Source organism: Nerophis ophidion, linkage group LG07 (assembly GCF_033978795.1).
Source record: "Nerophis ophidion isolate RoL-2023_Sa linkage group LG07, RoL_Noph_v1.0, whole genome shotgun sequence".
In the NCBI taxonomy this organism is placed as follows: domain Eukaryota; kingdom Metazoa; phylum Chordata; class Actinopteri; order Syngnathiformes; family Syngnathidae; genus Nerophis; species Nerophis ophidion.
Window position 1 is genome coordinate 39,346,099 of NC_084617.1, and position 27,736 is coordinate 39,373,834.

Below are 27,736 nucleotides of genomic sequence, written 5' to 3' on the forward strand. Positions count from 1 at the left end.
TGCGGGTCTAGTGGAAAAGCTGCAAAACGGTTCTCTGCTTGCATCACGCAGGTGATGTCAATGTTCGGCCCTCCAGAGCCACATACCACACCGTGATTGGTAGATTCCTTCAGCTCCGCCCACAACGCTGTCAAGCGCCATTCATAAAAAACTTGCAGGCCCCACTAACATTAAACTTTCATATTAAGGTGGGGGCCACAAAATAACATCTCGCGGGCCGCAAATGGCCCGCGGGCCGTGTGTCTGAGACCCCTGCCCTACATGCTTAAGTAAGGGTTAAACGTGCCTTTATTGAATTTTTACAAAAATAATGTTTTCATTATGAATAATTAGGGTCTGTAATCTAGTCCAGAATTGAGAACTTTAAATAAAGTGTTTTTTTTTTATCTGGATCTGGAATAATGTGCTCTACACATGCCCAAACACAATACATATGATAAATAATAAATTCAATATACAATAAATTCAAAAACATTACATTTATGAATATTTAGGTTGCATTGATTAATCTAGTCGATATTTGACAACTTGAAGTATGGTTATTGATATGGACCTGGACTAATGTGGTCTACATGCCTAAAAAGGGGTTCAGTGTGGCATTATTACATTTTCACAAACGGAATTAAGTTTAAATAAATAAAAAAGTGTTTTTATGAATACTTAAGTTCCATAGATTCATCTTCTTGCCGAGATTTGAGAAGTTTAAATAGAGTAGTTTTTAATCTAGATTAACCAGAAAAAATATTGCATTAATCATGTATATTTGTAGATGCACATTTGTGGTTGTGTTTCTTTTTTTCCAAAATGCACATTTTAAACATGATCCTTTAAATTGTTTTACATCTAAATCTTTTTTTTGTATTTATTTTTTTACCAGTTATCACTCAATATTGGGCCTTTTTTTAATTACCAAGAATTAAGGAAAAAAATAATACAACTTGTGATTAATTGTGATCAATCCAAATTCAACAGTGTGATTAATCCTATTTTTAAAATGTATGGTTGGACACCACTGACAACCCATCTCATTAATATTGAATTCATCATATTTTTACAATCTGTCGAGGGCCAATAAAAAAAACAAGCTGCCGGCCAAAATCTGACCACCCCCCATCCCCCGGAGCCTCACTTTGGACACCGATGTATTAAAAGGTTTAATCTAGTCAAACATTTGTCACATAATGCCACCTCAGAAAACCCTAGACTCTCCAAGCACCGCCATGATGACATTTAAACACAGTAGCGTAGTAGGCCTAAGTATTCATTAAAAACAAGGCAGATATTGTATTTAACATGTACATTTAATATTATGGCCAGTAACATTACACACCATTAACATTACAGTAACACTGTTTTAGAATATGTAGAAAAATAAAATACTGTACATAAATAATGAATCAAAGTGAATTGCACATAAAAGGTAAACAAACAGTGGACTAAAATACCTATCAAAATACACTTTTTAACGATTAAAAAAATGTAATCAAACGTATATAATAGTAGTAATACTTAATTGATTCTTTGGCGTACCACGAGATGGAGACTGCCCAAAAAGTATGTAAATATACTGCATATATATGGAGTATTATTGTTGATGATTGTGCAGTGTGTGACAAAAATATTGCATTTACTTGTTAAATAAAACCTACACCTTGTTTTTGATAAACACTTCGGCCTACTACACTACTGTATTTCAATGTTAGTCATTGTGGTGCTACTTGAAAAGCCAAGTGTTTCCTGAGGTGCTATGGTGGAAAAAAGTTGGAGACTTACCACTGATCTAGTTCATATTTGAGACTTTTAAGGGGGTTTTGATAGGACATAATGCTTAAAAAAGGATTACATGTGTATTTCATACGTTTTTTAAAGGTTTTACCATTTATAAACGTGATGATTCTTGTTATTGTGCGTGGCGCAATGGCGCCCTTTACGCGCGCTCCTACTTCTCACTTGAGCCCAGAAAGGCCGTTAAGTCCCCTTCAGGACAATCTCCGAGGACGCCTAATTCCGTCCCTGGAGACTGTGCTGCGGTACATTTGATTGGGTGACGGCACGAATCCGCGCCACGGACCGGGAGAATGTCTCCTTATATGAACTGGCAGGTGAAAGGCGAGCGTGGAGGCGCAGGGATGAAGACGAACACGTTTGGCGTTTTGGGGACGAGACCCCACGCAGCCAACAAAGTAGGACAAACATGGCGGGAAAGAAGTAGCGATTTGATGCAGGCTAAAGTGCCCAGAAGCAGCAGTCCGGTCACACTTTACGTGGAGCTGCCATGCGGCATTGAGCAAGGTTTGATGCGCGCGCATCTTTATTTCGAAGGTGCAAAGTCATGACGTTTAACTTTTTATTTTCATTTTTGATAGCCTTTCCAACAATCGCGTGGGACGACATAGAAGACTGCACCAGCAGAAGGGAGGGCGACTCGCTGGGCTCTCAGGTAAGAAAAAAATGGGACTTCTCGCTGCTCAATGACACGTTTTATGCGTGGATGAGATAAAGAGCGCGTGAAAAGAATCCACACTTACGCATCGCTCCCAGTCTGTTAATGTTTGACAAGGCGTGACGGAATCCCGCACAAATACGCATGCAGGTAAAGCGCTGCGAGCTCCTTTTTTTTTTGTCCTGCACGCCCTGAACGCATCACATTCACTGTAGTCATGCTCGCCAGTGCACAAGCTTGTTATCCTCCCTGGTGGTCCTGGTGGGACCCTCAGGTCCGTTTTTTAATATTATTATAATCATTTATGTTATTAAACATATAATAATAACAATTTCCCACCAAGGTGAATGAATCTGATGGAGATGAGCAAGACTTTGGTGACTTTGCGCTGGATTTTATGGCAGGTAGGAACCAAAAAAATATGACAAATGTTGGGTCTCACCTATTTAAGCGATCCTGTTTTGTATGGTTAGATTCTCCGGCCACTCTGGAAAGCAGCCTGTGTCCCTCAGAACTGGTCCCCTTTCAGGGCTGCGTCATACCTCCCCTGTCCCCTAGGCAAGTCTTGTCCCCTGCAGAGGATAACCTGCTTCCGGTTTCTCCAGCGGACGTCACCGGCCAGGATGGAGCACTTTGGATGGGCGTCAGCGGGACAGAATGTTCTGTGGAAGCCGACAACAAGGTAAGCTTTAGGGATGGTGGGGAAATAGCAACTTTTTTTCCTACCGATACCGATATTGGAGTCTTTATATCAGTCCGACACGATATCAGAACCAACTCATGGTACACACGTTGGTGTTAGAAAATGAAAAGTGGAAAATACAAACCTTAAATGAAGAAGAAGAAGAAGAAGAAGAAGAAGAAGAAGAAGAAGAAGAAGAAGAAGAAATCCTTTATTTGTCTATTCCAACATGTACAAGACACATCAGAACTGAAATTACATTTTCGGCACAGTCCCGCTAAGAGCAGACATACGTTACGGGGCGGGGGAGGGGGGGGGGGGGGGGGGGTAAACAAATATAAGTCTAAGGCTAGACCCTCAGGACAGGCCTAGACTGAGTCCAAGGAAAAAAACTCACATAGCATGGCACACATTAAACATACATATATCATACCAACTTGCAACAGAGGGAGGGGTGGGTTTGAGGAGGCCCGCTGTCGCTCTATAGGGCCGCTCAGCCATCCACAGCCCCAGAGTAATTAAGCGGTGGTGAAGGCGTTGATTTCAAGGGTGGGGATTATGCATGCGTATATGCCCAATTAACTTGGGAGAGATGAAGAATGTTTTTGTATGACTGAGGCCGATAAAGTTCAGCTAAAGATGTTGTTGACAAAAAGGAAGGTCAAAAGCGTATATCTTTGAGGAGTCATCGGGAGATTTTCTTCAGAACAGCCTGTTTTCATATCAAGGCCATTCAGGGAGTCCAGATCGTAGAAAAAAAGTTGGTTTTCTTCGAGAAGACAAAATAGTGACTTATCTCTTCTGTTGTCCATGCTGGATTTTCTTCGATTTCAATTAATTATTCCTTTTCTGCAAACTTTTCCAAGATGAGATCCATTTTGCGATTCAACTCAGAAATCGCTCCAGTCTGTGTTCCCACAGCTCGACCCAATCCTTCCATTGCGTTGAACAGCCGTTGGGCCCCTTGAGTGGCTGCCATCGTCTTCCAAATTTGTCGATACACCAGAGCAATGCCCAGCCCAATCAGCAAGTGCCCCGCGATCACAGCTCCAAATAGGTAGATGTCTGCGACGTCCTCAATGGAAAGAGCTGAGAAGCACATGATCCTCCATGAGTTCCAGGAGTCCCGCACGTAACCTGCAGCGAAGGTTCCATCAGGGCAGTCAGGCTTCCCCAAACCTCTTTTTCTTGTCGAAAAGACTGTGTCAATTGCGTCAAGAGTCCAGCTGATCATATTCATATTGAAATTTGGTTTAGAGGACAGCGCAAAGAAAGAGGCTTTTAAAATAGTTCAGACAAGGACAAGACAAAGAGAGCAAGCAGAGAAGGAGGGAACAGAGAGTGCGACCGCCCTCTCCAGAGGCTAGAGTGAGATGATATGTTGTTTTTAAATTGGAGTGGAGTGGCAATTAAATTTTAGGCGTTGCAATAATTCATTAAGTTAAGATCATGGCGCAGTAAATTGAACGATGTGGACACATTTGTTACTGGATACTTTCTAATACGTCTTCTGCCTTGGAATCTTATCACGGATGTAGTCTATATTTCGATTTTCACATTTTTGGCGTCACAATAATTCATTAAGTTGAGCTCATGGCGCAATAAATTGAACAATGCGGACACGTCTGTTACTGGATACTTTCTAATACACTTCCGCCTTGCAGATTTACCACTGATGTAGTCCATATTTGGATCTTCACATTTTTGGTGTCACAATAATTCATTAAGTTAGTATCATGGCGCAGTAAATTGAACGATGCTGACACGTTTGTTACTGGATACTTTCTATTACGCCTTCTGCCTTGGAGACTTATATGTGTAAGTAATATGCAACTTGATAATTGGTTGTATTGACAAATATAAATAATTATCACATGGAAAAAATTCTATTCCCAAGTGGACCGCACTGGTAATTGATAACTCAAAAATAAAGACAACTTAAGATTGTTTTCTTTGCATAAATAATAGAACAAGCGCATTCTGAAAAATGTACAAATCATATTTGTCGTTATTTACAATTTAATAAATTATGTGATAATGTTAATCAGTCATCTCACTGGTGTTAATTTTCAATCTATCAGGGATAAAAAAATAATATCAAAATCAAATTACGAGATGTTATTTATATATTTTGCTCATTTTCCTCGACTGCTGCACTAATATCATGTGGTTTATAATTGTTTTTACATATGTAGCATCATCTACAGAGATACAAATAATTGCTATTGCGACATCTAGTGGACACAATTAGAACAGCAGTTTCTTTCATTCAAAAATTTCGGCTAATTTTTATACTCATCCTGTGGGCCGGATAAAACCAGTTCGGCTCGCGAGCCGTACATTTGACACTCCTGAATTAGGGCAATGCTTCTCAAATAGCGAGCAGGGCCCCTTTTAGGGACATGAGGTTTTTTTTGTTTTTTTTGCTGTAGTATAGAATATGACAAAGCGTAAGTAGCCCCTGCCTACATGTGACTTCCATGGGAGACGAGGATGTTGTTTTCTTTAAAGTTAAAGTACCAATGATTGTCTCACACAGACACTAGGTGTGGTGAGATTATCCTCTGCATTTGACCCATCACCCTTGTTCACTCCCTGGGAGGTGAGGGGAGCAGTGAGCAGCAACAGTGGCCGCGCCCAGGAATCATTTTAGTGATATAACCCCCAATTCAAACCTTTGATGCCGAGTGCCAAGCAAGGAAGTAATGGGTCCCATTTTTATAGTCTTTGATATGACTCGGCCAGGGTTTGAACTCACGACCTACCGATTTCAGGGCGGACACTTTAACCACAAGGCCACTGAGCAGGTTTAACGTTAATGAATAAACAATGTTATGCAGAGGTGTACTTATATCAATTTTATCGACAAATGATACTGTTCATAGTTGCGGTGGAGAGTGTTTTTTCGAACCACGTGTCAAAACTAGTGCAGTCAAAATATATATATATATATTTTTAAATATCAGATAAACACACATTACCCCATAATGACAATGTGAATTTTTTTTATTTATTTTGGAAAATGTATTCAAAATAAAAAACTAATGGAAGAGTTCCACAGGCTTTTTTGTAGTTTAACTCCATATGTCCAACACAGTGCATCAGGAAATTATTTATAGCCCTTCACTTTTTCCAAATTTTGATAGCCTTATTCCAAAATGGAATAAATTCCTTTTTGTCCTCAATATTTTACACACAATTCCCCATAATGCAGTGACGGCCTTCAGTGATGTCTGACTTCAATGATTACTTCTCAAATACCATAACTGATGTCATCATATGACCATTGCTGGAAAATTCTATACAGAAACCCCTTTAATCACATTAACAGTGTACAAAACGGGTTATTTTCTGGTGTATTTAAAAATTCATTAAAACGCATCAGCAATTAAAACATATCTTATGTGGTACTGTCAAGATTAAAATTGCAAAAAACATTAAAAGTCAAAAAATAAAATATATGAACAACATTTGTAGCACCTATTCGCCGCCGTATAAGCCAGTGGTACGGCTCGTAGTCGGCATATTCGAGTGGAAATGGCGGGCATTTCCCCATATCATCGCCAGAATAGCTGAGCTAGCTTGCAGGGTTGGCCGACATGGTCTCACAAGATGTAGTTTCTCTTTAAAAATCCTTCTTGAAAATGGCCTTGCAAATATATATACAAACCCTGTTTCCATATAAGTTGGGAAATTGTGTTAGATGTAAATATATATGGAATACAATGATTTGCAAATCAAGTTCAACCCATATTCAGTTGAATATGCTACAAAGACAACATATTTGATGTTCAAACTGATAAACATTTTTTTTTTTTGCAAATAATCATTATCTTTAGAATTTGATGCCAGCAACACGTGACAAAGAAGTTGGGAAAGGTGGCAATAAATACTGATAAAGTTGAGATATTCTCATCAAAAACTTATTTGGAGCATCCCACAGGTGTGCAGGCTAATTGGGAACAGGTGGGAGCCATGATTGGGTATAAAAGCAGCTTCTATGGAATTCACAAACAAGGATGGGGCGAGGGTCACCAATTTGAAAAGCAAATTGTCGAACAGTTTTAAAACAACATTTCTCAACAAGCTATTGCAAGGAATTTGGGGATTTTACCATCTACGGTCCGTAAAATCATCAAAAGGTTCAGAGAATCTGGAGAAATCACTGCACGTAATCGATGATATTACGGACTTTTGACCCCTCAGGCGGTACTGCATTAAAAACTGACGTCAGTGTGTAAAGGATATCACCACACGGGCTCAGGAACACTTCCTAAAACCACTGTCAGTAACTACAGTTGGTCGTTACATCTGTAAGTGTAAGTTAAAACTCTACTATGCAAAGCAAAGCCCATTTATCAACAACACCCACAAATTCGGGAGAATGCTGGGCCCGAGTTCATCTAAAATGGACTGATGCAAAGTGGAAAAGTGTTCTGTGGTCTGACGAGTCCACATTTCCAATTATGTTTGGAAACTGTGGACGTGGAGTCCTCTGGAACAAAGAGGAAAATAACCATCCGGATTGTTATAGGTGGAAAGTTCAAAAGCCAGCATCTGTGATGGTATGGGGTTGCAATAGTGCCGAAGGCATGGGTAATTTACACATCTGTAAAGGCACCATTAATGCTGAAAGGTCCATACAGGTTTTGGAGCAACATATATTGTCATCCAAACAACGTTATCATGGACGCCTCTGCTTATTTCAGCAAGACAATGCCAAGCCACGTGTTACAACAATGTGGCTTCGTAGTAAAAGAGTGCTGGTACTTTCCTCGCCCGCCTGCAGTCCAGACCTGTCTCCCATCGAAAATGTGTGGCGCATTATGAAGCGTAAAATACGACAGCGGAGACCCCGGACTGTTGAACGACTGAAACTCTACATCAAACAACAATGGGAAAGAATTCCACTTTCAAAGCTTCAACAGTTAGTTTCTTCAGTTCCCAAACGTTTATTGAGTGTTGTTAAAAGAAAAGATGATGTGACACAGTGGTGAACATGCCCTTTCCCAACTACTTTGGCACGTGTTGCAGCCATGAAATTCTAAGTTAATTATTATTTGGGGAAAAAAAAAAAAGTTTATGAGTTTGAACATCAAATATCTTGTCTTTGTAGTACATTCAACTGAATATGGGTTGAAAAGGATTTGCAAATCATTGTATTCCGTTTATATTTACATCCTAACACAATTTCCCAACTCATATGGAAATGGGGTTTGTACATATCTGCCACCTAATCAACGTTTTGTTCTCCTTCTTTGCTATCCCGGTCTGGCTATGGCGCAACACTTCCTGCTTCCTGCTAAATTGAAACTTGTGAATGGATATTCACTTTGGAATGACAAGTGAGTATCCAATCACAGTCTCGTTAGCATCAGCCTACTTAAATATGCTACTTTCAACAACTTGTGTTTGGCTATCTAACTAACTGTCAATCAACTCTATGTATTATCGAATTAATCCGCTAACTTGTGATCTGATTGGTTATCGCAATTATCTATCAACTGTACGTCCCTGATCACTTACAGTGCACAGACGCCTGCAAGGTTGACTCTGAAGGCCCCGGTCAGATTTTGTACAGCATGGCAACATAACAAACTAAAACTAAAAACAACAGTACTTGAAGGAGCACAATATGACATGAAGATAATCTGAATATATTAGATATTTAGGGAAAGTAAATAAAAATTTGTTTTTATCTTTAATTATGATCATGATATCTGGTTATGTTAGGCCAGCAGAGAAGGCCTTGCTTTTTTCGTTGTTTAACTCCACAAGTCGACCACAGTGCATCCGGAAAGTATTCACAGCCCTTCGCTTTTTCCACATTTTGTTAGCCTTATTCCAAAATGGAATACATTAATTTTGGCCCTCAAATTTCCACACACAATACCCCACAATGACAATGTGATTTTTGTTTTTTTAATTTTGCAAAATTAATAAAAAAAAAAAAAAACTTAGGCAAGAGTATTCACAGGCTTTTTGTGTTGTTTAACTCCATAAGTCCAACACCAGTGCATCCGTAAAGTATTCATAACACTTCCCATTTCCACACTTTGTTACGTTGCAGCCTCATTCTAAAATGGAACACATTTATTTTTGTCCTCAAAATTTTACACACAATAACCCATAATGACAAGTTGAAATTGTGTTTTTAGAAATTTTGGAAAATGTATTAAAAATAAAAAACTAAGAAAAGAGTATTCACACTCTTGAAGCTCAAACGTAAGCTCAAGTGTATTTTTTGCAGCCAAAGGTATCAAGCAAAGGCAGTGAATAGTTACGTACAAGTGATTTCTTAGTTAGAAATTTGTTGTGATTAATCACATTAGTTAACACGTCAATGTTTACAGCCCTAGTCAATATATATCATTTTACTAACAAACATCACACTTGGGTGCTTTTTTTTGTTGTTTAACTCCATAAGTCCAACACAGTGCATCTGGGAAGTATTCTTAGTCCTTCCCTTCTTCCACATTATATTACAGTATAGCCTTATTCTAAAATGGAATACATTCTTATTTGCCCTCTAAATTCTACACACAATACCCCATAATGACAATGTGAACTTTTTTCTTTTTAATTTTGGAAAATGTATTAAAAATAAAAAACTAAGAAATTAGTATTCACAGGCTTTACTGTCAAGATCAAAAGTGAGCTCATAGGTATTTTTTGATGCCAAAGGTATTGAGCGAAGACAGTGAATACTTACATACATGTGATATCTTAGTTTTTTATTTAAAAAAAAACTTTTTTCACACTGTTATAATGAGGAATTGTCTCTAGAATTTTGAGGACAAAAATGAATTTATTCCATTTTGGAATAAGGATGCAACTTAACCAAATGTGGGAAAAGTGAAGTGCTGTGAGTACTTTTCGGGTGCACGCTGTTGGCTCGAAATTTATCACACAGCTCAACAACAACAAAAAAACTGCTGTAAATTTGGTTTGAATTGTGTTGTGTGTATGTGCAGAGAAGACAAGATGAAAATGAGGAGGCGGACTTTCACCTGAGGCAGCTTGCATGCCGAGCGAAGTTGCTGGCATCCGTGCTGGAGGTGAGTAAGACACGCCAGGTGTAAAGTCCACACCCCAATAGGTGGGAGTCTTCACCTGAAGGTTATCATGCGTCCTCCATAGAAACTAACGGCCGTCAGAGAGACAGCCATGCCTAAAGCGCTGAGTCCCTTCAAGCGGCGGCGACTGGATCAGGGATGCGAGACTTTGGACTCTGTGGAAGAGATGCTGAGGGACGTCAGTACACGCTGCAACGCCGTACTGCTGCAGGCCTCCGCGAGCGGGGACCCGAACGCCGTCCCCATGTTTGGCTCCTTCTCGGGCCTGCAGACGTCCGTGGGCAGGGAAAGCGGCGCGAGGACGGACGAGTCGGAAGAGGGCATCTCGTCTTTCCGCACTCGCGTTGGAGAACACGGCACGATGAGGACACAGGTGTTCCCCCACGGCCGGGCCTTCACCTCCAGCACACAGCAAGGAGGCTACCGCTTTCGCTGGGTCCCCAACTACAGCTGAAGGCTAAAGTACACACACTCTTTCGGGGTGTCCCAATACAAAACCGACATTGGGGCCTGTCCCGATATTAATCTGATATAATACCAGCGTGAATCACACATACTCCTGTTAAATATATATATGTATGAAAAACACTAACTTATTTATTAATACCCATCTGGAATGGACTTATGCTGTCTTTAAGTTGAAAGTGGACTGGTAATTGTTGTCCATGGCTACACCTAGAGATCACAATAATTAATCACATTAAGGTCATAATGCAGTAAATTGAATGATGCGGACACGTTTGTTACTGGATACTTTCTACTATGGCTCTACCTTAAAGACTTTGCATGTAGTAGTAAAATGCAGCTATAATTATTTAATTATTTGCTGATACGTTGACAGTAGTGTGAATCTGTGGGCAGCTAACGATTCAACCCGATTCTAATTGCTAGGCTGACGATTCGATTCAGAATCAAGATTTACATATAGATTTACAAAAAAATAAATACATTTAAAAACAAACAAAAAAACAACAAAAAATATATATGTATATATATATATATATATATATATATATATATATATATATATAAATACATATTTGTGTGTGGGTATATATATACAGTATATATATATATATATATATATTTGTGTAAATATATATATATATAAATACATATTTGTGTGTGTGTATATATATATATATCCAATCAAGACATATATATATCCCGAGCCTGTCCAGGGTGTACCCCGCCTTTCGCCCGATTGTAGCTGAGATAGGCGCCAGCGCCCCCCGCGACCCCAAAGGGAATAAGCGGTAGAAAATGGATGGATGGATGGATGTATATATATATATATATATATATATATATATATATATACACACATGTATTATAATGAGTTATAATGGAATTTTTTCAAAACAGGACACAAGTTAGAAGATCATATTGGTTGGATGGTGATTTGCCTAAAACATAGTTAAAAAAAATTGATTCTTAGAAAATAAAATTCATTTTTGGAAATTAAGAATCGTTTTAGAATGGTAACGAATAAAAATCGATGTAACTTGATTTTTTTGTGTGCACCCTACTTGTTAATGTTGACAAATGTGCTGTTTTAGACTGCAATATTGTTCAATGAAGGATACTTGTCTAACTTGTATGTTATTGCGTGTTTAGCTTTTGTGGAGCTTGTAGCTCCATGTTTACCTTTTTTAAACCACAATACAAGAAAATACCAACTTTGTGTGTTTATTGAAGGACATTTAAACTTTACCTGAGATTTTACATGCAAGTTGATATCATCTGAGGCTTTTTTTTTGTTTACTGCTATCGGATCAAGACACCCCTGCGACTTTCTGAGGGTGAGACGTACGGAACTGTAAGGAAGTGTGGGTGGGCAAATGACATTAATGCTTAACTTATAATCTCCGTAAATGATTACATGATGTCTTCCTCTGGTAGCGTGTAAGCTTATCAGTCAGGTGGGGCCTGACAAAAGAAATAACACTGCCCGAGCTTTTGTTTACATTGTGTTGATGTTTACACACCTTCAAATGCAATCATTTTAAGCCATTTGCCTTGCTTTTTTATTTTTGTATTGAAATAGTATTTTTTTCCATACCTGTAAAGTCCACTCGCACCCTGGATGGGATGTTACTGTGAAATGAAGACTCGGGGAATGTAAATAAATGGAAAGAGTAAGAAAGTTGATTTGTTTGTGAACTTTCCTTGTTTGAGCAGCGAAACAAATGTAACCTGCCATGACCTTTGCCCAGGAGAAAGGAAACTTAATTTCCTTTTGTCTCTGTGTCTGCATGGATGTGTGGTCTGAGAAGGACCACTGAGTCATCATGCATCACCCTCAACATTTTTCTTGACATTTGAACTTATTTTCCGAATAGCATGTATTTTTCCATGCAGGCCAGCACACATGGAAGGATCTGGATACTACACTACTTCATAAAGAAAAACTAATTTAAAAAAATAAAAATGCATTTTGCACATTATCCGCAATTGCAAAACCCAAAACCAGTGAAGTTGGCATGTTGAGTAAATCGTAAATAATAACAGAATACAATGATTTGCAAGGCCTTTGCAACCTTTATTCAATTGAATAGACTGTAAAGACAAGATATACAATGTTCGAACTGAGAAACAAAATGTATTTTGCAAATAATCATTAACTTAGAATTTAATGGAAGCAACATATTGCAAAAACTTGGCACTGTGTTACAGTACATGGCCTTTCCTTTCAACAACACTCAGCAAACGTTTGGGAACTGAGGAAACAATTTTTTAAAGCTTTTCAGGTGAAATTCTTTCCCATTCTTGCTTTATGTACAGCTTAAGTTGTTCAACAGTCCGGGGCCTCCGTTGTGGTATTTTAAACTTCATAATGCGCCACATGTTTTCAATGGGAGACAGGTCCTTACTACAGGCAGGCCTGTCTAGTACCCACGCAATTTTACTATGAAGCCACGCTGTTGTTACACGTGGCTTGGCATTGTCTTGCTGAAATAAGCAGGGGCTTCCATGATAACCGTTCTTGTATGGCAACATATGTTGCTCCAAAATCTGTATGTACATTTTAGCATTAATGGTGCCTTCACAGATGAGTAAGTTACCTATGCTTTGGGCACTAATACACCCCCAATACCATCACAGATGCTGGCTTTTGAACTTTGCGCCTATAACAGTCCGGATGGTTCTTTTCTTCTTTGGTCCGGAGGACACGACGTCCACAGTTTCCAAAAGCAATTTGAAATGTGGACTCATCAGACCACAGAACACTTTTCCACTTGGCATCCGTTCATCTTGGATGAGCTCAGGCCCAGCGAAGCCTGTAGTGTTTCTGGGTGTTGTTGATAAATGGCTTTTGCTTTGCATAGTAGAGTTTTAACTTGCACTTACAGATGTAGCGACCAACTGTAGTTACTGACAGTGGTTTTCTGAAGTGTTTCTGACTCCATGTAGTGACATCCTTTACACACTGATGTTGCTTTTTGATGCAGTACAAACTGAGGGATCGAAGATCACGGGTTTTGTGGCTTACGTGCAGTGATTTCTCCGGATTCTCGGAACCTTTTGATGATATAGATGGTGAAATCCCTAAATTCCTTGCAATAGCTCAATGAAAAATGTTGTTCTTGAACTGTTTCGACAATTTGCTCAGGCATTTGTTAACAAAGTGGTGACCCTCGCCCCATCCTTGTTTGTGAATGACTGAGCATTTAATGGAAGCTGCTTTTATACATAATCATGGCACCCACCTGTTCCTAATTAGCCTGTTCACCTGCAGGATGTTCCAAATAAGTGTTTTTCTCTCAGTCTTTTTTGTCACTTGTGCCAGCTTTTCTGAAACATGTTGCAGGCATCAAATTCCAAATGAGCTGATATTTGCAAAAAATAACAAAGTTTACCAGTTCAAACATTAAGTATGTCTTTGCAGTCTATTCAATTGAATGCAAGTCAAAAAGGATTTGTAAATCATTGTATTCTGTTTTTATTTACCATTTACACAACGTGACAACTTCACTTGTTTTGGATTTTGCAAATGTATTTACTTAAAGACAAAATGTTGTGTTGGAGGTAAAGCGTACTAGTAACTGTAGTTAACATTTTAGGCTTTAATAAAACTGTTGAATAGCCTACACAAGGTGAAAAAAAGATTGTGGTGCAAACAAAACTGTGAATGATTTGATCATTATGACTGTGAGAGTAACATAAAACATCAAATGAAAATAACAAAGTTTTCCAGTTCAAACATTAAATATCTTGTCTTTGCAGTCTATTCAATTGAATATACATTGAAAAGGATTTGCCAATAATTGTATTCTGTTTTTATTTCCAATTTACATAACGTGCAAACTTCAATGGTTTTGGGGTTTGTATAACGGGAAGAAAAAACAATCGTCTTCCCCTTTTCTGTGAGTTGTAAATTGTAAAAAACTGTTAGCATGAGGCAGCTAACAATGCAGGTGATGGGAATTTACCTATTTTATCTACAAAACCCTCCATTTACATGATGTGACCTGAATAGTAATCAAGCTATGGTGACACTGTTATTGTAGGAACTAAAACAGAGGAACTACTTTTCTGGCGCATTGTTCACAGCACATACTGTTCATAGCCGAGAGGTAATGCTCGCTACTTGAGTTGCTGCTGCTTTAAAAAGAAAAGTTTGAAACTTAGAAATTTCCCACCTTGCTAGTTAAAAGTCGACTGAATCAGCGTATTTACTGACTCTCAACTCTACGACATGGCGAGGAAGACATCGAGACATTGCACGTTTTCTCCGAAAAAATGTTATCTGTAGAGTTAGGATTATACCCAGCTCAACGGGAGCACAACTGTTGTGCTGAAAGATACAAACATCCCATCAGTCAGTATTTCAATAGACATTGTTAGTGACGGTTTTGTTACTCTTGTTGATGAAACTTTTAGCACTTAGCTCTTGTGCTACATGAGGGTTTAGTGTTTCACTACAGCTAGCTCTGCTTAGCACCTGGCCTGCGAAAACCTGTAGCTCATCCTCTGTATATTCAAGCTCAAAAATATAAAGTAGATCATGATTTATAGTCATTGTATGCCATGATTAGTTGTTGTTGTTGTTGTTGTTGAGGGATGTAGTTTGTTGCTGTTGGCTTTCTGAAACCATCGAGCCTAGCAAAGAAAGAGTAAACTACTGTAAATATATCATGAATGTGCCAGTTACTATGGTTACCACATGTACATACAACCTTGTTGAAGGTTTTAAGCTTTTTGTCAATGGTGGGATAGCTGAATTCCCATCACCTGCATTGTTGGCTGCCTTGTGCAAGCAGTTTTTTTACTATTTAGAAGGCACAGAAAATGGTAAATGGTAAATGGTTGTACTTGTATAGCCCTTTTCTACCCCTTTTTTAAGGAGCCCAAAGCGCTTTGACAGTATTTCTACATTCACCCAGTCACACACACATTCACACACTGATGGCGGGAGCTGCCATGCAAGGCGCTAACCAGGACCCATCAGTAGCAAGGGTGAAGTGTCTTGCTCAAGGACACAACGGACAGCCACTCTCCCAACTTCGCCACGCCGTCCCCCAGAAAAGGGTTGTTTTTGTCCGACATGGGGTTTGTGGATGATGGGCATAATTCTAACAAAAATGTAGTTTTCCTTAGGGGACTCTAAAACATAGTTTGATAAACGCTAAGAAATGGAGAAGAAAAAAGAAAAACAGGCTCAGCTTTGTGTTCTTGGGCAGTGTTAGTTAATCCAAGGGCCCATTTTTGGCAGTAATGACAATATCAATCAAACAAAAGAAGTCTGGAGCTAAAGTCATAGAGAAGTTTCTTAAGCGCAAAAAATATAACTAAAATTGTGAAGCTGTTTTCATTAGCACTTTAATTGTATTGACAGTTTATTTAAGAAACCTATATAATTGTGTGAATGCTTAATGCTTTGGTTTTCCACACCAATATTCATCTATTTCTTCTTCTTCTTCTTCTTCAATCATCAATCAATCAACGTTTATTTATATAGCCCTTAATCACAAGTGTCTCATAGGGCTGCACAAGCCACAATAACATCAGATCCCACATCAGGGCAAGAAAAACTCAACCCAATGGAAAACAATGGAAAACCTTTCTTCTTCTTTTTCTCCAGATTTTGGAGCGCTCTACCTTCCATACTTTTCATCCGATTCAAACTGTTCCAACATCAATCCTTTGACAAATTCCAAAAATTCTCAGATTTCCCAGAATTATAGGTTTTCCGGGACATTTTTCCCATTCAAAATGAATTGGCCATTTTTCAAACGTCCACCATTCACACATTTTTCAACCGATTCAAACCACTCCACCTTCAACAAATGCCACCATTCTGGAAATTCAAAGTACCATCTTTCAAGTTCCAAAAAATTCCAGGATTTTCCCCAATTCCTGGTTTTCTAAAGCCCTATTTCCACCCTTTTTTTTCTGGCGACTACTCCTTCCACATTTTTCAACCCACTTCAACCGTTGTTTTTTTAACTAAAACATTCCCGGTTGTCCCGAAATTCCTGAAATTCTGTAATACCATTTCTCAATTCAACATGTTACTACTTCAACATTTATTGACCGATTTGAAACATTCCAACACCAACCATTACAACTCATTCAGACCATTCAAATTTTTTTGTACCATTTTCCAAAAATTACCGCATTTCCTAACTTTTTGGGATATTCCCATTGAAATCAATGGGACATTCTTCAAAATTCTACAACTCTAACATTTTTCATCTGATTCAAACGGTTCCAACTTCAAAATATTCAGCCTGTTCGGGAAATGTGTGATTTACTTCAACAATTCTAAAAACATTGCAGGATTTCAGTTTAACTTCAGCATTGGAGCATTCACACGCAATTCCTTCAGGAATTGCCTCATCTAGTATTATTTACTATTTTAGTTAGAATTAATTTATTTTAGCACTATGGTATTTTGTGAACATATATTTTTTTGTCTGTTATTTGCAGTATTTTTAATGAATACTTATTTTTGTAATCCGCCTGACCTAAGTTTTGATAATAACCTTTGTTAACACATGCTTTTATATCATTTCACAAGGTTTGTCCTGTTCAACAGTAAGTAGGTTAGGTATATATTTTTAATATCATTGAAATTAAGAGTACGATTACTAATTCAGGGTTCATACGTTTGTATTTGACTGGGTCCCAGGCCCATCTGTAGTGAAAATGTTGGGGCCTGAGGCCAAAAAGGTTAAGAACCCCTGTAAGTGTTTAACTTCACGTTTCAAATAAGCCCATCCATCCATCCATCCATTTCCTACCGCTTATTCCCTTTCGGGGTCGCGGGGGGCGCTGGCGCCTATCTCAGCTACAATCGGGCGGAAGGCAGGGTACACCCTGGACAAGTCGCCACCTCATCGCAGGGCCAACACAGATAGACGGACAACATTCACACTCACATTCACACACTAGGGCCAATTTAGTGTTGCCAATCAACCTATCCCCAGGTGCATGTCTTTGGAAGTGGGAGGAAGCCGGAGTACCCGGAGGGAACCCACGCATTCACGGGGAGAACATGCAAACTCCACACAGAAAGATCCCGAGCCTGGATTTGAACCCAGGACTGCAGGACCTTCGTATTGTGAGGCAGACGCACTAACCCCTCTGCCACCGTGAAGCCTTCAAATAAGCCACAGATCAATAATAATAATAATAAATTTATTATTATTCAAATAAGCCACAGATCAATAATAAATGAGCAGTGGGCTCTAAAAGAATTTCTCTGTCACCATAGCAACAAGGATGTGAGTGTGGATGAGCACACTGTCGGACCTCAGGTCAGGCACCTGTTTAAACTGCCTCCTCTGAATCTGTTTGCTTTAGGTCAGTGAAGGCAGCGCTACAGATCCTTATACAAGCAAGTCACACTTCTACAATGCAACCATGCAGTCCCAAATGAGGACTGCATGGACTGCATGGCCCCCACCCTCCCAGCCTCACCTGTCAACGATTGCAAATAGGGTAAAAAAGGAAGGAATATATGGTTGCCGGTTGTCGCTTCGATGGGATTATTATTTTTCATGAAAGTACAAAAATACCTGAACTCGAGGGTGCTGGAAAAGTAGGGCAAAATACAAAACCCAAAACCAGTGACATTGAGTAACAGTTGGGACATTGAGTAAATGGTAAATAAAAACAAAATACAATTATTAGCAAATCCTTTTCAGCTTATATTCAATTGAATAGACTGCAAACACAAAATACTTAACGTCTAAACTGGAAAACGTTGTTGTTGTTTTTTTGCAAATATTATATGACTAGAAATTTGATGCCTGCAACATGTTTCAAAAAAGCTGGCACAAGTGGAAAAAAAGACTGAGAAAGTTTAGGAATGCTCACCAAACACATATTTGGAAGATCCTAAAGGTGAACAGGCTAATTGGGAACAGATGGGTGCCATGATCGGGTATAAAAGCGGCTTCCATACTCAGTCATTCACAAACAAGGATGTAGCGAGGGTCACCACTTTGTGAACAAATGCCTGAGCAAATTGTTTAACAACAACAATGCTCAACCAGCTGTTGCAAGGTATTTAGGGAATTCACCATTTAAGATCTGTAATATGATTAAAAGTTTCAGAGAATCTGGAGAAATCACTGCACGTAACAATGAATGCCCGTGAACTATGATCCCTCAAGCGGTACTGCATCAAAAACTTACATAAGTGTGTAAAGGCTATCACCACATGGACTCAGGAACACTTCAGAAAACCATCGTCAGTAACTACTCGTTGCTACATCTGTAAGTGCAAGTTAAAACTCTACTATGCAAAGCCAAAGCCATTTATCAACAACGTCCAGAAACGCCGCCGGGTTCTCTGGGCCCGAGCTCATCTAGGGTGGACTGATGCAAAGTGTAAGAGTGTTCTGTGGTCTGAAGAGCCCACATTTCAAATTATTTTTGGAAACTGTGGACGTCGTGTCCTCCGGACAAATGAGGAAAAGAACCATCCGGACTGTTATAGGCAAAAAGTAAAAGCCAGCATCTGTGATGGTATGAGTGTGCATTATTGCCCAAGGCATTGGTAATTTACACATCTGTGAAGGCACCATTAATGCTGAAAGGTACATACAGGTTTTGGAGCAATATATGTTGCCATCATATGTTTATTGCAATGTGTTACTGCTACTAAATTCTAAGTTGATGATTATTTGCAAAAAATCATTACGTTTACCAGTTCGAACAATAAATATCTTGTCTTAGCAGTCTATTCAATTGAATATAAGTTAAAAATGATTTGCACCATTGTATTCTGTTTTTATTTACAAATTACACAACGTGCCAAATTGATTGGTTTTGGGTTTTGTATATCAGTTTCTTGAGAAAAACAGGTGGGTTAACAAGTATGCACAGCCTGTAAGATAAATGTTACTGGAATAAGTACTTGTGTCCCATGAAAAAGACAGTATTATTCCATTTGCATTATTATTGTTTGCCCGAGAGAATGACAATGTTGTATTTTACATTTTTAACTGCAGTATATAACAGAATTTGTGAAGTACACAGTGGATTTTTTTTTTCACGGGACAATACAAAAAAAGAAAGACCAGGGCAAAGTTCGGCCCGTGGGCCACATTCGGCCCGTTAAGATTGTTAATCCAGCCTGCTAGATGCTCTACTTAATTTTTTTTAGACGTTTAACATTAAAACTGTCGCTGCCATTATAATGTGCAGTGCTGTTTTTAAATGACCAAAGGTCTTGAACTGTAGAAAGTATTTCAAAATCTGCGCTTTTGAGTTATTGCATGAAAATAAACGTCAAAGTAGCTCAGACCAGGAACAAAGCAAAGTGGACGGGGTTTGTTTTCAGAGCAGAAAGCCCCGAACACGTGTCATTGTAGTGGAATTTCTGACTTTTATACCATATTTTGTGTCTGTTGAAGTCCTAAAAGAAAATCTGTCAAAAAACTTTAAGAGGTCTGCTCTTTTCTTTTGTTTCCTATTCAGAACCAAAAAAGAGCATATGTGGGGTAAAGTTGAGCTTGTGGTCGCTCTGACCATTCTAAGAAATGTTATGACTGTTTGTTATGACTAAGGGATCCACGGTTGTTTTGGAGCCAGCCGTTGCAAAACAACGAGGCCTTGACACATGAGGGAAACATATAAAAGGCCAGGAGACCAATATTTGATGTGATTCGCATGATTTCGATCATCCACGTCTCTCTGGAGGACGGTGTCTGTCTGCGTGGGCAATTTAATCCAACCTGTACTTTTTGATTAATGGGTAAATAAAACTTTTGTACTAAAACCACTTTGTTTGCAGTTTAAGCTTCGGGACAATCCAACACATCAGAGACAGATGCGGAAGCAGATTTTTATGTGTATATATATCATATTCCTAGAAGGAGTGACAAAAGAGGAAATAATCAATATTGTGGAAAAAGGTAAATTCAAGACCGCAACTGATTGCAATGAAATTAATATGGAAACGATAAAAAGGTTTTTGAAGAGATTTCGGAACCTTTAATATATGTCAGCAACCTATCATTTCAAACAAGCAAATTCCCAGATAAAATAAAAATAGCAAAAATCGTACTGATTTATAAGACTGGAGACAAACACCAGTTTATAAACTACAGACCTGTTTCTCTACTTCCACAATTTTCTAAAATCGTTGAGAAACTGTTAAATATCGGATTAGACAAATTCATAAATAAAAACAAAACACTCGCAGACAACCAATACTGACAAAGAGCCAATGTCTCAACATCAATGGTATTAATCGAAATAACGGAAAAGATCACACACGCATTGTAAAAAATGTGCTGCTGCAGTGTGGATTAAACAAAAGCATTTGACACAATTAATCATTGCATCCTAACAAAACAATTTAGAATGGTAGGGAATCAGAAGGTTGGTATTAAACTAGATTAGAAGCTATATACAATAGAACCTTTATTCAAACAGATAAGAAACCCATTGAGATCAAGATCTCTTTCACAAGGGTGACCTGGCCGAGAGGTCCACAGCACATGTCACAGAGCAGTTTCAAAAAAGTAATACGTTAAGACATACTGTACATTTAAAATACATAAAAGAGAACTGTAAAACAATAAAGATTTACACCTTTTAAAAACACAGGCACTGTGCAAAAGTCTCTTGCTGTCTGTCCCTCAGGACAGAACGGAAGTCTCAAAATGGAAGTAATTCAGTGAGTTTTAGTTTCGTCTGCAATGCATTCCATGCCAGAGGGGCAGCAGTGCCAAAAGCTCTTTTGCCAAATTCAGTCCGTACATGGGGAACAGTTAAAACATACAAATAGTTCGAACGTAACACATAAGAGCTGTTTTTTTCTTTTTAACAAAGTACACAAGTATGGAGTTATTAAACCTAAAAGAGCCTTATAAATGATAGTCAGCCAATGTGTGTATCTGTCTGGAGTCAATGAAGATAAGTCTGACTTCATATACAGTTGACAGTGGTGGGTGAGACTACGACAATCAGTAACAAATCTTAGTGTTGAGTGAAAAACAGTGTCCAAGGACTGGAGGCATTTAGATGAAGCACTAAAATAAAGCACGTCTCCATAATCAATTACGGGCAAAATAGTCGCTGTCACCAATTTCTTTCTGACTTTAAGAGAGAAGCAGTTTTTATTTCTAAAAAGGAAACCAAGCTTTAGAAGCTACTTTACTAACAGGCAGCAGTACGTGAAGATAGGCAAACACACTTCTAAAGAGCTGAAAATATCTTGTGGCGTACCTCAGGGATCAATATTTGGACTAACATTTTTCAATGTCTATATAAATGACATTAGTAAAGTTACAAAGGACTTAAAGTTAGTGAGCAGGGCGGTGTTGGACCAGACCCGTTGAACCGCCGAGGCTCACTGGCGCCGGTTGAGGGCGCTGCGGCTGGAGGAGGAGGACCGCCCGTTCATGCTGTGATAGCGACTCCGAGAAGCGGCGACGCGCTGGCTGCAGCCGAAGGAGAGAGTTGTCTGGACGAAAAACTGGGTCCGGTATCACCGGCCCCGGGACCTGGCAGCAGGGGTGACCCTCACCGAGGACCACCTGGCCGTCCACTGCGAGGGGGTATCGCAGATCCCGAAGCACGATACATGTGACTCTCCCTCTGCTCTTTCTCTACAGATCCTGGCTGCTGCTTGTTTAACATCTCCCCCGCAGATGGCCCCTCAAAAACCTGGGCAGGTGTGCTGGAGGCGTGGGCAGCCCGGTCACGCGCCTCAGGAACCTTCGCAGGTGGAGGTGAGGCGGGTGATCCGGGTGGCCGGCCCTCCAGTGCCCTCCCCCGGCCCGGTTGAGATGTACTGTAAGGTTACAAGGGGGTACATACCAGGCGATAGTGGATTCGAAGCCTCCGGCCCTCCACTGGCTTGCTACGGAAGATTTCCCCTTGAGCAGTTCCTGGATGACACTCTGCGCACGGCCTGGGACCAGGTGGCTTCCATCGACAGTCAGCTGGTGCGCCCGGGAACAGCGCGGGTATTCCCTAATTTTTCAATCATTTGGGATAGATTATACCAAGTGAGCCGTGACACTCAGTCAGGAGAGGAATTCACCCAGTTGTTGGTGCCGAAACGCTGCCGCGAAATGGTTTTCCAGGCGTTGCACTTCAATCCCGTGGGTGGCCACATGGGGAATTGCTAAGACACTCAATCGGGTAATGGGCCGATTCTATTGGCTGGGCATCCGGACAGACGTGCAGCGCTGGTGTGCAGCCTGCCCGAACGCCAGCTGGTCAATCCGGCGGCCACCCCTAAGGTGCCCTTGCGCCCATTGCCCCTCATGGAGGTCCCCTTCGAAATAATTGGCATGGACCTCATCGGACCATTGCACCCGAGCACACGGGGATGCCGTTTTGTGCTAGTCCTGGTGGATTACGGAACCCGGTATCCCGAAGCAGTGCCGCTGCGCTCCATCTCTGCAAAGAGTGTGACGCAAGCACTGTTCCAGGTCATCTCCCGTGTTGGAATCCCGAAAGAGATTCTGACTGACCAGGGCATGTCCTTTATGTCACGCACGATAAAGGAACTATACGGATTATTGGGTATTAAAGCGTACACCACCCACAAACTGACGGGTTGGTGGAGCGGCTAAATAAGACGCTGAAAACCATGATCCATAAGTTTACGCACAAGGACAAACCAATTTGGGATAAATGGTAGGAGTTCCTACTGTTTGCAATGCGGGTGGTATTCCAGGCCTCCATAGGTTTTGCGCCTTTCGAATTATTATATGGAAGAGGCTACGCAGAGTTTTGGACATAATTAAAGAAAGCAGGGAGGGGGATCCAAGCTCCAGCAAAAATGAAATTCCATACGTCATGAACCTGCGAGCAAAATTCCACACGGTGGGGCACTTGTCACGTAAGAATTTGCTCTTGGCCCAGGAACATCAACAGTGCTTGTATAACAGGGGGACTCCATCAAGAACATTTTCACCGTGAGAAAAAGTGCTTGTGTTACTTCCAGCGTCCAGCTCAAAATTACTCGCCAGGTGGCAAGGACCCTTCGAGGTCACACGGCAAGTCGGTGATGTGGATTAGTAGGTCCGACGCTTGGATCCGGGCGGAGACACTCAAATTTACCATCTAAACCTCCTGAAAGCATGCAAGGAGGCGCAGCCTTTTTCCATGGTGACGGTGGTCGAGGAGGAGGAGGAGTTCAGGGCAGAGGTCCCGTGTTCTGCCCCGCCTTTCCCCCTCCTCTGTGATAATCAGCTCACGTTAGCGCAGAAAGCGGATGTTGCCAAGCTACAGCAGCGCTTTTCTGATGTGTTTTCCACTCGGCCTAGCCGCACGAACCTCATCCAGCATCATATTGGGATCAGCCCGGGTGTTACGGTGCGGTCTCCGCCCTACAGGCTCCCCGAAAACAAATGCAAATTGGTTCGGGAGGAATTAAAATCCATGCTGGAGTCGGGGGTTATAGAAGAATCCCACAGTGCGTGGTGCAGCCCCATCGTTCTGGTAGGGAAGAAGGATGAGTTTGTGCAGTTCTGTGTGGATTACCGCCGGGTAAATGAAACATCACGTTTTGACGCTTCAAATGCCCCAGGTAGACGAGCTCCTGGATCGGCTGGGTACTGCTTGCTTTTTTACGACACTGGATTTGATGGATTTGACCAAGGGCTACTGACAGATTCCCTTGTCGCCAGAGTCTAAGGAAAAAAAGGTTTGGCTGTTTCGGTGCGCCTGCCACGTTCCAGCGCCTCATGGACCGGGTACTGCGCCCACACGCTGCATACACGGCTGCCTACCTGGATGATGTAATCATCCACAGTAGCAACTGGGGAGAACACATGCGGCAGTTGGGGGCAGTGCTCGAGTCCCTGAGATAGGCAGGGCTCACCGCCAACCCGGCGAAGTGTGCAGTTGGCCGGAGGGAAGTACAGTATTTGGGGTACCACTTGGGAGGAGGGCAGGTGCGCCTGTAAGTAAACAAAACAGCAACAATTGCGATCTGCCCAACCCCCAAGACGAAAAAAGAGGTGAGGCAGTTTTTGGGTCTACTACCAGTGGTTTATCCCTTGGTTTGCGGACCTGACCAGCCCACTAACTGACGTCACCCGAAAGGGTGCTTCAGATCTGGTCCAATGGACGGAGCAGTGCCAGCAGTAGGGTTGGGTATAGAGTATCGCGTATCGATTAGAACCGGGACTAACTTTACGATTCTCCCGGAATTGTTCAAAAGTTTAAATTTCGATTCCTAGTTTCGATACCCAGTTCGCCGACCGGAAAAAAATAGTAAGTCCACATACCCGGAAGAAGAAACCGCTAAACACCAACGAAGAAGCGCCCACCGCCGGAAGTGTTAGCATAGCCGAGCCTATGTAGCCGAGCGAGTCAGTCAAGCATGCATAGCGGGCGTCGACGGTCGAAAGTGTGGCTTTATTTTACTAAAAAAATGAAATATCGGCGAAATGTAACACGTGCGACAGGACTGTTTCGTGCTTAGGAGGGTGTACGTCGAACATGATGAAGCACCTCCGAGTTCATGGAGTACAGATAAATGCGTGTCCCGTCTATCCGTCCAGAACGCTCACGCATCCTGCCTGAGAAGGCGGATATGGTCATTTTCCTAAACAAGAACTGTCTCTGACTTTATACTGTACCTGCTGCTAATCTGGACTGGGTTTTGCAAGTTGTTTCTTATTGTTTATTTGCTTTTTTGCACCAGGTTAGCCCATCAGTGGGAGCACGGTAACATGTTTAAGTACCTGCAGCATCATACACTTGTGTGTGTAAATGTGTTTTAATGAGGTTTTAAAAAATAAAGCTCTCTTGATGAAAGTGTATGAAAATGTATTCATAATTTATAATATTTATATTCAAGTTCATTGATTTTATATTTATATTGTAGTTGAAAACAGCCCTGTGAGGAATTTATAGTAAAGTTCATAAAAAGTTAATAGAATTAAAATTGATGGAGAATGTCAGACTATTTCATTCAGAAAGACTGTAGGTTAGCTAGCTCATTTAAAATATCTGAATCTTTTTTTTGACCCTGACTTTTTTTTCTTTTTTTTTTTTTAAAGAAAGATTCGGAATCGAGAATCGTCAGGAATCGGAATCGAAACAAATAATCGGAATTGGAATCGTTCGAATTCAAACGATACCCAAACACTAGCCAGCAGCGGGTTAAAAAGGCCCTCTGCGAGGAGCCAGTTCTGCACATCCCTGATTTTTCTCTCCCGTTTTGTCTGCAGGCTGAAGCGTTGGGCAGAGGACTGGGAGATGTTTTGTCCCAGCAGGTGGAGAGCGTCGAACGCCCCATCCTTTACATCAGCAGAAAATTGTCAGAAAGAGAGGCCAAGTATAGCACAGTGGAGAGAGAGTGCCTCGCCATCCGGTGGGCGATTGGGGCCCTCCAGTACTACCTCCTGGGGTGCTCATTCAGCTTCTGCTTGGACCACAAACCCCTCCAGTGGCTCCACCGCATGAAAGATGCCATTGCGCGGATCACCCATTGATATCTTTACAACCCTACAACTTTAGAGAGATCCACAGACCGGGAGCGCAGATGGCCATGGCCGACTTCCTCTCCCACTCCACTGAAGGGGGAGGGGGAGTAGGTGCGGGTAGACGGCTTCCCGGCCTGCATCTGGCAGTGGAGGTATGTGGATGGGGGCGTGGCCTGCGCACCTGTAGCAATGCAGGGTGTACCAGGACCGGCTTCGAGATCAGCGACAGGTGCGAAGATTGCCCACCTGGGCCTGGTTATCTAATCACCTATCGCTCTGTTAAAAGGTACCAGCCGGGAGGAGAGAGTTGTTGGAGCTGGAGCAACAGCGCAAGCGAGAGTGGGAGACCAACAGACTACTGCGTAAACAATCTGAAAACAATATTGAAAAAAAAAACGTCTATTGTAACCATGAAACGGGCTCGCATGACAATGCTTGGTGGTCTGGATGACCCACTGGAAGAGAGCTTCCACAATGGTATGTTATTTGTGTATTATTTATGTGTTCACTGTTTTGTTACAGTGAACAAGGAATTGCTATGGTATGAAAAGGGGTAAGTTGAAATAACCTCAGCTTCTTTCTACTCCTTTTCTGACGTGCTGTAATAAAACAACTGGAAATATGTGATGCATTACATTGTATTGTATGCATGTTCCAAATAAACTGAAACTGAACTGAATTTAATGTCAAGACTTGGAATAAGGAGTGGACCCAGATGCAGAGAGGAAGGTCCAAAATAAAGCTTTTATTTTGAAATTACTTTTTAACCTCCAGAGCAAAAAGTATTTCGCAAGAATTAACAATAATTAAGCGGAAAATAATTCCGGAAAAAGGTAATTCAAAATCACTCCAAAAAATAGGAGGAAGTAACTAACAAGAGAATGAACGACAATTAAGTCGTATTAAATGTAACAATAACATAAAGCGCTCCAACAGGAGGAAAAAAACCCAAAAGGAACTATAAATGTACACTAAATATAAATTTAAAAAAATCAATCAATGAGGCAAAACACGGAATTTAGAAAAACACAAAAACTCACCAATTAGGTTGGACGAAGGATAACAAAGGGCGCTCGAAGGACGAAAAAGTAAACTCAAAATTACAGCAAATTATTTCTCGATCCAAAGAGGAAAACCAGGAAAAAGACAAGACAAGGATATCAACATGGACATGCGGGCATGGATGCTAGAAAGACACGTAAGCACTAGACGATCTGGCACGGGACTAGAGGAGGCGTGAGCTTCAATAGGATATGAGGATAAGCTTTTTTTTTTTCAAACTGTCATTGCTCAAAACATAATATTGAATCAAAATCAATGTTATAATGAATTATTGACCTATCCAACGTTCCAATTACGTCACATCTAATATTACACTTTAAAAATATGTTTGGTAGAACAGTTTGCATATTTTGTGTGTTTTCCATATAAAAACATAGTTTTGTTTGAGAAAAAAGGGCGGAAAACAAACAAACAATTTGAAAATTCCTAGCGCCAACACTGCTGTCAACAGAGGAGAAAAAAACGCTTTAATTAAATGAATATATTATTTATAAAGCAAGTTCAAGTATCATTGGCAAATTTTCACCTAGTCCCGACATTGGCGTGCTGCCCGCCTTGGCAC

General features: G+C 40.6%; 2 protein-coding genes across 3 annotated transcripts in view; one reads left to right on the forward strand and one right to left on the reverse strand.

Annotated features, from left to right (window-relative positions):
* The window catches only part of LOC133556328 (MAP7 domain-containing protein 2-like), a 28,338-nt gene extending 25,236 nt beyond the window's left edge, over window positions 1–3,102 (reverse strand). Inside the window, exon 1 of the mRNA XM_061906142.1 lies at window positions 2,886–3,102. The gene's annotated coding sequence lies outside the window, so the exon portion shown is untranslated. The remainder of the gene's footprint in view (window positions 1–2,885) is intronic.
* Window positions 2,000–11,166, forward strand: mcidas (multiciliate differentiation and DNA synthesis associated cell cycle protein). Of its 2 annotated transcripts, XM_061906138.1 has the most exons (6): window positions 2,000–2,292; window positions 2,367–2,440; window positions 2,787–2,847; window positions 2,917–3,125; window positions 10,100–10,183; window positions 10,266–11,166. In XM_061906138.1, exons 1-6 carry the CDS (start codon window positions 2,079–2,081, stop codon window positions 10,653–10,655), a joined length of 1,032 nt encoding a protein of 343 aa, XP_061762122.1. In that variant the 5' UTR covers window positions 2,000–2,078; the 3' UTR covers window positions 10,656–11,166. The 2 variants fall into 2 exon arrangements, with proteins under 2 accessions (XP_061762122.1, XP_061762123.1); XM_061906139.1 differs by lacking the exons at window positions 2,000–2,292; window positions 2,367–2,440 and adding an exon at window positions 2,620–2,717.
* The last annotated feature ends 16,570 nt before the right edge of the window (window positions 11,167–27,736 follow it).